Consider the following 11,073-nt stretch of genomic DNA (forward strand, 5'->3'; position numbering starts at 1 on the left):
TACACCATTTCAAGCATTTTATCTGCGTTATATGTTCTGTAAAAAGAAATTTCATATCGGCGGCATATTCGATTTGATTTAATATTGAAAGTAGAAAAATGAGTAAACGGCTCCTTTTTTTTTTTTTTTTTTTTTTTTTCCAAAAAAGGAAAATACGAAAATTCATCTTAAATGTTCGTGGCAGAGTCTAGACAGGGCTATCTTCTGTGTAGATATAAATTCTATTCTTTGCATCAGCTGGGCATGGCGCAGTGTATGATATGACAGCTGTCATAGCCTACCCTGCTCACCCAGTAAGTCTGTTTGTTTGTTTAATTAAGAAATTAATTAATTAATTCGTTTCAAAATAAATATTTTAAACACTAAGACAAAAAGGAAAGAATAATAAATTGGCTTGGGTATATATAGGCCTATGTTCACGCAAGAACTGTCATTCTGACTGACAACCGGAGAACAACCGATATTAAATAGCCTACTGTTAGAGTTATATAATGTAGTTTTGTATTTTATTAAAATTGATTATAATTGATGTCTCAAAAGGATATGCACTTGTGCGCAGCATGAGCAGCGCAAGATTTTCATAAAATATAATAACTTGCCATTTCGGTTTTTCTCTCACCAAACCCTCAGTATACCTTCAGAATGCTTGGAATATGCGCCACGAGATGCATAGGATTATTTTACGACAAATATGCATCCGCTTAAAAAAGTCATATTTAAAGCAGTTAAAATTAATATTGAGAACTGATTGATGTTCACTAGGATTTTTTTCTTCGTCGAGGGGAAATAACTTAATACTCTGTCATTTATAGTCCTATGGTAAAATTGAATTCTCGTTTTTGAAAAAGGAGCCGTTTTCAAAATGTTCTACTTTCAATATTAAATAAAAAAACGAATGATCGAATGATGCACGGATTGATGTGATTTCAATTGTTCCTTTCTCTTTGGAGTGTTACAAGCTCTTGGTGCATAAAGAAGATCTGTAAAGTTGCAAAGACTAAAGTCTCAAATCCAAAGAGATATTCTTTATAAAAGTTAAGAGTCAGCCACGCCTACCTAAAACGGCTTGTTTTAACACGCCCCCACATATCTATGTCACTATGTGGGAAGATGTCGTGAAGGCGCTGTGTGTTTCGTTGTGAAAGCGAAACTACTTTGTTTGGCCTTCCAAAAGAGGACGATATCTGCTTCGTAATGCCGAATGCGCCGTTCTCAAGCCCGCTGCCTCTGCGCACTCTAGCCCTCCGGCCGTTCCTCACTCTAGCCCCCGGGGCCTCTGCTCACTCTAGGCAGCACATTTTATGGAGGACCGTTTCCTGATCCTGGTAGAGTAGACTACAGTGCCGGCTGTTCTGACTCACGGACTGTAAGTACGTTTTTTATATTTAAAGAGTTTTTATCTCTTTATCTACAGTATAAGTCATTATAATCCATAATTATGTCCCCACTGGATGCAACGAATGCCTCATTTATAATGGGTTTTCATGTTTTTGAATCATCGCTCCGGCCTGACAGGGCATCATCACAGTATGGTAAGGGGCGTAACATTTCCGTCACATGCTTGAGGTATTCGGCCAATCATAACGCACTGGATAGCTGGCCAATCACAGCACACCTCGCTTTTCAGACCGATGAGCTTTGTATAAATCGACGTGTTTCAGAAAGGCGGGGCATAGAGGAGAAACAATAATGTACAGTATGTGGAAAATAATGTTTTTTGAACCTTAAACCGCATAAACAAATTTCATTACACCAAATACACAAAATAATGTTCTTTTTAGCAACATCATATGACCCCTTTAAATTAAATCAGTATCTTTTCCTTTGCTGTAACACTGTCTTTAGCAGTTTCAATTAGCACTGACTGTAAAAACCAGAGCTGCATCCCACTTTCTGTTTCACGTATTTAGTTTCATAATCACCAGTGTTAGCAAGTTAATTTGGTAAAGTATGTCATAACACAGGTAGTCTTGTATTGTCGTATATCAGAATAACGTTTCAAAATAAAGCTTACCTTAAATATTAGCAAAAATGTAAATATTTACTTTAAAACAATGAAAAAAAAAAACATTTACTTTGCATAATATTTTAGTAGTACTTATTTTTTACAAAAAGTTCTATTTATACTTGCTTGTAGTTTTTTGTACCTCAATGTGCAAATAGTCATGAAAAAAATTCTCTGTTCAGCTAATTTTAAACAAAAAGGTGTCAAATTGACCCCACCACAACAGACATAACAATAAAAGAGACGAGAATGATTACATTTCTCACATTTCATTTAATTTTTTGAACTCAACAGAAGGGTTGAGATGTGTACACTCGCATGTATTCAAGGTGTAGGGGAAATGTTATTACTTTTTACTTGGTTACATCACATGACATTTTAGAGACATTAAATTAAACTTTGAAAATGGTATAAACGTTTTGCAGAATCCTATGAAATCAAAATGAATACAAAGGGTACATTTCTTATTTGGCAAATGCTTTTTACTTTGCATTTTAAAAAATATTTTCCTTTATTGTGGGCACTGTTATGTAATTATGTCATTGACACTTGTGTGTAATTTAAAGCCAAACTATATTTTTGTGAAGTTTTTGTTTTATTTTAATTTAATGCAGTGTATTATTCCTGTCAGTAATTGAGACTCCCTTTTCTTCAGGCTACATCCTCAGTCTGGTGTTGTTGACTTTACCCCGGCAGCATCTGGTGCAGCTCTACCTCTATGTGCTCACAGCTCTTCTGCTCTTCGCTGGGCACCAGCTCTCCAGGTCTGTGCTCACAGCACCCCATGCTCAACTGTACACAAACACAATGACACGTTGGTTTTGAAGTGCTGACATGTTGACATTTCTTGTACACACACTCACATTAAATCTAGCTGCAGTGTCACTCATTATTACCGATTAAAAACGTGCTCATCACATTTTGAAATAAATGAACTGTTTAGTACTTATCATGACTGTCAAACAGACCGTGCCCAATGACTGGTGTTCCTGCAGGGATTACGTACGTGGAGAGCTGGACTCGGGTTATGAGGGACCCCTCTACCTGGAGCCACTGTCCATGAACCGCTTTACCACAGCACTCATCGGTATGTCCTGCATTACCAACTCCAAAACAACACCATTTTGTTCTCTTTACTGCTGCAGGGATGAGTTACTCGCAACTGGTGTCGTGTTACTGAACTTCGGTTCCCACCCTTGCTGGAAAAGAGACCTGACTGCTGAACTATAACACAGAATCTGAAAAAGAAGAAACCAGATCTCGGTGTGCTCAATTTGCTAATGAATAGAGGCCCTGTGAAATACTTCCAGTTTTACTAATGAGGCATTTAGGAATGGAATGGCGTGTAGCCATCCCGATCCAAGAAAAACAGCCTTGAATACATTTCTAACTGATTTAATTGATTTAAAAGAGTGAAACTTCATCCCAAGGTAGTAACACCCAAGACACTGTCATCTAATCATCTTTTATCAACACATGTAATAGAGGTGGCATATGGAATATCAGTTTGACAGGTCATCCATGGCATCGAGAGTTGGATAAAAGAGAAGTAAGCTAAAACAGGAGCAACTCTACAGTAGAAAAAAATAGCCTAATGCTTTCTGCTCGGTTCTGTATCAAGGAATGTTCTTTATAATTTTAGGAAGCATAGTACTACAGGAGCTCTGATGTATGTAACTTGTTTCAGTAAATTCACAATTTACAAATTCCCTGACATTTCCTGGAAAACCATGAAAAACGGGTTTGGAAAAATCATGGAATCCCTAAAATAGAAATTTTGCTAAATACTTTAGAAAAATTCTAAAATAGGTTTTGAATTTAAAATAGGCTTTTTTGCAGGTGAAGTCTGTGTAGACTGTTTAAACTTCCTGGGAAAATCCTGGAAATAATAAAAAAAAAAAAAGTCATGGACAAGTCACAGATATTTCTTGGAAAATAACCGATATAATTTTTTGTAGTTATGCCAAACTCTAAAATATTTCAGTAGGTAAAAATTAGTTTTTGTGAGTAATTATCACATAAAATGTCATGGAAATAATAATAATAAAGTCACAGAAATTATTGATTTCTTTTTTCTAAAATACATTTAAAATATTATAAAGTAGGTCTTAAGCTTTAAAATATTTCAACTGGAAAGGTTGAAAGTCATGTTTAATCAAATATTTACCTCAGACTTTCTTTATATCCAGATATTTAATCCTCAAAATCTCTGTGTTATATAGAAGAATCACACTGCAATATGTTTAGCACAGTTCACAAAGACGGCAGCACCGCAGGGAAGCTTCCTCATTTTATTTGAAATTAAACCATTTAAATAGAAAATATTCATAGGCAAAATCTGTGTTCTTTACTGACCAGACGAATGAAGATCTAAGGCCCCGTCCTCACGGAGACGCGTTTAGCTGTATACGCATAAATTTTGTATCGTATAGGCGTTTCGTATGCAGTATGCACATGTACTACGTCCCCTTTGGTAACACCGATATCGTGAGAAACTCTTTGCAATATAATTTGTACGTCATTAAATTCTTTAGACCTTGTGATAGCAGCTGATTTGTGTGATGCAACAGAGTTGAACAGAAAAGTTATTCAGCTATTCATTTGAATCGACACTCTGAAATGACACTCATCTTTTTATATCTAAATACAAAAGTTTCATCCCTTCTGACAGTGAAAAGAGACCAAACTGATAGACGCATAACTTCAGTAGTTTAACCCTTTTTGTTTTGTTTGATTTGAGTCAAATTGAGATGATGTCTTTTATTTGCCATGTCAACACGGCAAAGCCGACCACATTGTGAGCACTCCCACTGGGAACGTTCAAAGCACCTTTTTAAAGGAAACATTGAGGTGTGTTAGTGTGTTTTTCTGTGCATCTGTAAGTTAGTGTTTGTTCAGTAAGACTATCCTCTCCCTCAGGTCAGGTCGTGGTGTGTACGCTGTGTTCCTGCGTCATGCAGACCAAACAGATCTGGCTGTTTTCTGCACACCTGCTCCCTCTAGTGGCTAGAATGTGCCTCGTGCCCCTGGAGACCATCGTCTTCATCAACCGCTTTGCTATGATCTTCACCGGTCTGGAGGTGCTCTACTTCATCGCCTCCAACCTACTGGTGCCATACAATCTGGCCAAAACTGCCTACAGAGAGCTGGTGCAGGTACGAGTTTTATAGGTGTAGAGAATGGGGTAAGATGTGTCGCCGCCTCAATTCCACAAACTGCAATATTTTTCTCATGTGATCATGTGCATTTTTTACATGTGAAATTACATATCTACACAGCAGATATTTTTTTAAAGCAAATTTGTATAAAAATGTCATAGAAAACCCATATACCCTACCTTTTAAAATGTTTGTTGTTGGTTTGTAATGTTTTTGAAAATAGTGTCTTATCCTCACCAAAGCTGCATTTATTTGATCAAAAGTACTGTAAGAACAGTAATATTGTCGAATATTATTAAAACGTATGTTTTAATGTATTTTAAATTTAAATTGGTTCCTGTTATGGCAAAGCTGAACTTTAATGTCATGATCCTTTAGAAATCATTAGAATATGCAGATTATATGATACCCAAGAAAACAGATGTGCTGCTTGGTATTTTTGCGGATTTGTTTAGGATTCTTTGATGAATAGAAGGTTCAAAATGACACCTTTCGTATAGAAGTCTTTTCTAACATTATAAATGTATTTACTGTCACTTTTGTTGTTTTTGACTGTTTATTTTTCTTCAGTAAGATTGAGTTGTTGTTTTTTTTTAAGCTTATGTGATTAATGTTTATGTGATTTATGTGATAAATGCATACATTAATGTTGGGCTAGTATTATTGTTTTTGTGATATTGAAATCGATGATGAGAATTATGACATTTTAAATGGTATAAAACAAAAATGTATATAAAAACCTTACTTAAAGCAAAAATAACTATCATGATATGTATATATTGTTATCATTTAAATAAAATTTCTCACATTGTGATATAAGACTAGAATATTTAGAATATCAAACTTTGTTGGTTTGTGAATAATGTGAAGTAAAATAAGATGTTTTTGAAATGTAAATGGTTCACATTTTCATCCTACCAGCCAGTATTTTAACTTTTTTTTTTGTAACATCCCCCTGTTTCTTGTGCTGTTCTGTAGGTGGTGGAGGTGTATGGTTTGCTGGCTCTGGGCATATCTCTGTGGAATCAGCTGGTTCTGCCTGTTCTCTTCATGTGCTTCTGGCTGGTGCTGTTTGCACTGCAGATCTACACCTACTTCAGCACACGGGACCAGCCGCCCTCCCGAGAGAGGCTGCTCTTCCTGTTCCTCACCAGGTCTGACTGCTGCAACATATAGTCCAGCTACTGAGTCACACTGTTTTTAATCAGCACAAAGGTTAGCGTCTAGACTAGGGATGCTAATGATTGATTGTCGATAATTATTTGTGACAGTGACACTTATCGATGTTCGACTAAGCACAGTGTGTAGTTTTGGGGTTTGTGCGGTTCATGCACAAAACGTGCTGCAGACACATGAGGAAAATACAGGCGAGAGTGATGGGCTGGATCTCTTGTGCAAATAATTCACAATGTACAAATTATGCTTTTAATGTGATCCAGACTTTAAAAGTGCATAAAATATAAACTACAAAAACAGAAATAAAATGTTTTCCCCCAGTATTCCAGAGCATTTGTAAACGGTCAGAAAAGTGAATTATACTTTCCGCACAAGCAAGGATGTTGCACTTTTAGGGGAAAGCAGCAGTGGTGGTAGCGGTTAGTCATACTTCCTGGCCCAGCCCTACGTGCTTTAGTTACGTTTGGGATCATTTTACTTTAAATGGTGATAATGTTAATTGCAAACATTTTGATTGTGTTTCTAAAATGCAATACAACAATGAGCACCATGATACCATTTAAAAATGACGCATTCAGCGGTCTCAGTGACAGGATATGAAACAGCCAACAATAACCTTGATTTAAAAAAAAAAAAAAAAAGGATTCAAAAAATAACTACGGCACGCTTTGAGTGGCATTTACATTTATTAATTTGGCAGATGCTTTTATCCAAAGTGACTTACAGTTGAGGAATACAACAGGAATACAATTTACCATAAGATGGCAATAAACACGAGAAGTGCCCGTTATGCAAGGTTTCAGTCATCGTTTAAAATAGTAAAAGCTAGGACAGGAAGGGATAATGGATAATAAGAGAATAGAAAAAGTAAAGGCATCAAAAAAAATTTTCCCTTTTTTATGAGGAGGCAGTTAGATGCTCACGGAAGAGATGAGTTTTCAGTTGTTTCTTGAAGATTGTCAGGGATTCGGCTGTCCGGATAGAGTTAGGCAGGTCTTTCCATCAACAGGGTGCGGTGAAAGAAAATGTCCTAGATAGTGATTTTGTGCCTCTCTGTGATGGGACCACAAGCCGCCGCTCATTTACAGACCGCAGGCTTCTGGAGGGGATGTAGACGAGTAGGAGAGAGCAGAGGTAGGAGGGTGCGGAGAGTGTGGAGCCCATGGCTGTTCTGTAGGCAAGCACTGTCTTGAACTAGATGCGAGCAGCAACTGGAAGCCAGTGCAGAGAGATGAGAAGCGGTGCGACATGGGCTCTCTTGGGCTCATTGAAAACAAGACCTGCTGCTGCATTCTGAGTCATTTGCAGAGGTCTAATTGCACATGTTGGAAGTCCAGCCAAAAGAGCATTACAATAGTCCAGACTAGAAATGACAAGGGCCTGGACGAGAAGCTGTGTTGCATGCTCTGTTAGGAAGGGTCTGATCGTCCTGATTTTGTGTAGTGCGAACCTGCATGATCGTGCTGTTTTTGCAATGTGATCTTTAAAGGTCAGCTGATCGTCAAGAATAACCCCAAGATTCCTGGCCGAACACGATGGGATTATCGTTGAGGAGCCGATTACAGGATTTGCACATCCTGTAATGCCGGTGACTATACACTGCAGTAGACGCATTTTGAAGTGTTAGGGTTAGCGATTAATCGATCAATTGATTGATTGTTAATTTAATTGATGATCGATCATGGGAGTGATCATAAACTGACATCCCTAGTCTAGATATAAACCAGAATGCATTGCAACAAGGATTTGGAATAGCGGAAAATAGGACAGTAGAAATCGAAATCACCATTAGGGCTGTGCGATATTGAAGAAAAATGCGATATGCGATACCTTGTTAGATAATGCGATATTCGATGTGAGATACGATATTGCTTTAAGTGTGCAAAATCTATTTAATTAAAATTTTAAAATATTTAAAAATGAAAATTATATAACCAATATATATGTTTCACATTGATTCTTTCTTGGAAAAGAAAGCATCAGTACAACTTCTGAAAGTGACGAGCAGTGTTTTAGCATTACATAAAAAGTAATGTAACAAATCTGAAAATGTAATTTTAACATCAATGTAAACAAACAAAAAAAAATTAATGCCACTTATTTTATATCTATGTAGCTGCTTCCCAAATGACGCACTATAGATTATGCCCTCATACACTATGTACTTATGCACTATGTACTCAACCATGTGTAGTATGTATTATATAAGATTATTTTGTCATTCATAATCGGAGTCTCATAGCTCCTCCCCCTTCGGTGCGTAATTAATGCTGCGACAATTGAGTGCATGAAGTGTCCAACATTCCACACTTAATTTTTTCGGTTATTTACGTGCGTCATCCGGGTATTTAAAGTGCACTTTTTCTTTTTGGAATTTTCAGTGTGAACGCACTACTCGCACTACGCACTATTTAAAACGTCATAGACTAGTGCATAAGTACACGATTTGGGACGCACCTTGTAACTTTGTTTTTTGTTTATTACTTAAAGTACACTTTAAGTACTTCAGTACCACAGTAAAAACTATAGCAAACATGATTAAAGGCAAGTGAACAGTCAGTAAAAAAATAAATAATAAATATAAGATCAAAAACACCAATTAAAAGCATAGATAAATACAATATAATGGTTACAAATAAAATAAGGTCTTACAGTTGTTTTCAGGTATAGAAATTTAATAATTAAGTGTAAGATACTGCATAGTGTTCACTGTATGAATTAAATTTAGATTAATCTTTGTTAAAGCTGTGTTTTGTTGTTTGATTAACATTAGTGACATATTCAGCTGCTGTCCCTTTAAGGCCAACTGCACAGATCCCGTATAATGATACACATCCAATTTCTTTCTCAGCTGTTTACATTAATTTAAAACATAACTGACTGTTTACGAGAATGATTGTGGAGACGGGAATTTTGACAATTCTGTGTGTATGTGTCTGTTCAGACGTAAGGAGATGTGAAAGACGAATCAACTGTGTTCGCGGGGTCGGAAATACGTTTCTGTGTGCACGTGCGCACACTTTAGTTCCAAGATGCGGCTTGTGCGAGCTTCAGGTGTGTGTCAGACAGCAAGACGAGACGGCAAAGAGTTCTTTTCTACAACTTATTGCACTTGATAACTCTTTTTAACATCAACCAAGTCAGTCTCGTGCCCAGTCTATTCTCTGCTATATGCGTCGACCTAAAACTTTGACTTTTTGCAACGTTTTGAAGTAGCCTATTATTAAAATGATTCAGATATCGTATGCCATTGCGAAATGCATTTCGCGATATTTTGATAATTTCGAGATATCGTGCAGCCCAAATCACCATTTAACAATATGTAGCATATGTAAATGTTTTGTTGGTTGTGTGTGTTTTCTGCAGTATCGCTGAGTGCTGTTGTACTCCTTACTCTCTGCTGGGGCTGGTCTTCACTGTGTCTTTTGTGGCGCTGGGCGTCCTCACCCTCTGCAAGTTCTACCTACAGGGTTACAGAGCTTTCATGAATGACAACACCATGCACAGGTGAGAAACATCCACTCAAATATGCTTACAGTACTCCAGTTCAAAACAACTTTTTTTGCAGGTACTTGTATATATTTAAGAGTGTATACAGTAGTTTCTTTCTCATCTGGATTTCAGGGGCATGACGGAGGGTATCACTCTGCTGATCTTGGCTGTTCAGACCGGGCTCATTGAGCTGCAGGTCATTCACAGAGCTTTCCTCCTCAGCATCATCCTCTTTGTTGTGGTGGCTTCCATCCTGCAGTCCATGCTGGAGATCGCCGACCCCATAGTTCTGGCACTGGGGGCCTCCAGAGACAAGTAAGAGCCTCAGCACCTCCTGCATACTTCACTCCTGATCAGAATACATCTCTCCTGCAACTTTCAGACAAGGCTTGTTATTTGTTATGTGAAACGGCACATATGTAAATTATTTACAAAAGTTGTATTTATTTATTTTTTTTACATTTTTGACATTTTCTATATGGTTGGAAAGTTTATTTATTTTTATTGTTTTAATGTATTAATTTAATTTAATTTAACAATTGAACTAGCTTCCAAAAAAAGTCTTGTGACAGTATAAACCAGAGTAAATGTTAACATGCATTATTTTTTAATTTACTTTTTTACTAGTTTTGATAGGCCTTTTAATGAGGAAATAACATTGTTAGGGCACTCTCAGAGTACTGGCTGGGCGATATGTGTGTTTTTCTATCTATGTTGAGCATTTCTTGTATCCTCTGTTGTTGCAGGAGTCTGTGGAAGCATTTCCGAGCAGTGAGTCTGTGTCTTTTCCTGCTGGTCTTCCCTGCTTACATGGCTTACATGATCTGCCAGTTCTTCCGCATGGACTTCTGGCTGCTCATAATCATCTCCTCCAGCATCCTCACGTCACTGCAGGTACACAAAGCTCACACACAGCAAATACAAATTAACAGTCGCTATCACAACACATAGAGACTACTGCATTGTCAAGCTTTGTTTAAAGATGAAGTGGTGTATTAGTATATATCCGTTGATCAACCGGACATTTATGATGGGTTGTCTACCTTAGTTATGGAAACAGAAATAAATAGTGTTTCAGAAGCAGAATTTTTTTTGTCTTGAATATTTTGCACAATAAAACCGGGGATATTTAAGAAAGTAAAAACAAAAGAAATAAAAATAAAAACATACTATTAAATTTTTTTTTATTTTGTGTGCGTTTGTGTGTGTGTGTGTGTATATATATATATATATATTTTTGAT

The 11,073-nt window shown here is 36.9% G+C and overlaps 1 protein-coding gene across 3 annotated transcripts in view; it reads left to right on the forward strand.

Moving 5' to 3' along the window:
• rnf145b (ring finger protein 145b) overlaps positions 1–11,073 on the forward strand; it is a 30,795-nt gene that overhangs the window by 17,525 nt on the left and 2,197 nt on the right. For 2 of the 3 annotated variants that reach the window (XM_016451111.1, XM_016451031.1), the window contains exons 3-9: positions 2,661–2,769; positions 3,001–3,092; positions 4,925–5,160; positions 6,142–6,317; positions 9,706–9,846; positions 9,964–10,146; positions 10,578–10,725. In XM_016451111.1, the coding sequence (XP_016306597.1) occupies positions 2,661–2,769; positions 3,001–3,092; positions 4,925–5,160; positions 6,142–6,317; positions 9,706–9,846; positions 9,964–10,146; positions 10,578–10,725 (1,085 nt within the window). Of the gene's footprint in view, positions 1–490; positions 497–2,619; positions 2,770–3,000; positions 3,093–4,924; positions 5,161–6,141; positions 6,318–9,705; positions 9,847–9,963; positions 10,147–10,577; positions 10,726–11,073 lie in introns of those variants that run through there. The other variant, XM_016451186.1, reaches the window with a different exon arrangement.

This window comes from Sinocyclocheilus anshuiensis, unplaced genomic scaffold, assembly GCF_001515605.1.
Source record: "Sinocyclocheilus anshuiensis isolate Anshui unplaced genomic scaffold, SAMN03320099.WGS_v1.1 scaffold25, whole genome shotgun sequence".
Taxonomy (NCBI): Eukaryota; Metazoa; Chordata; class Actinopteri; order Cypriniformes; family Cyprinidae; genus Sinocyclocheilus; species Sinocyclocheilus anshuiensis.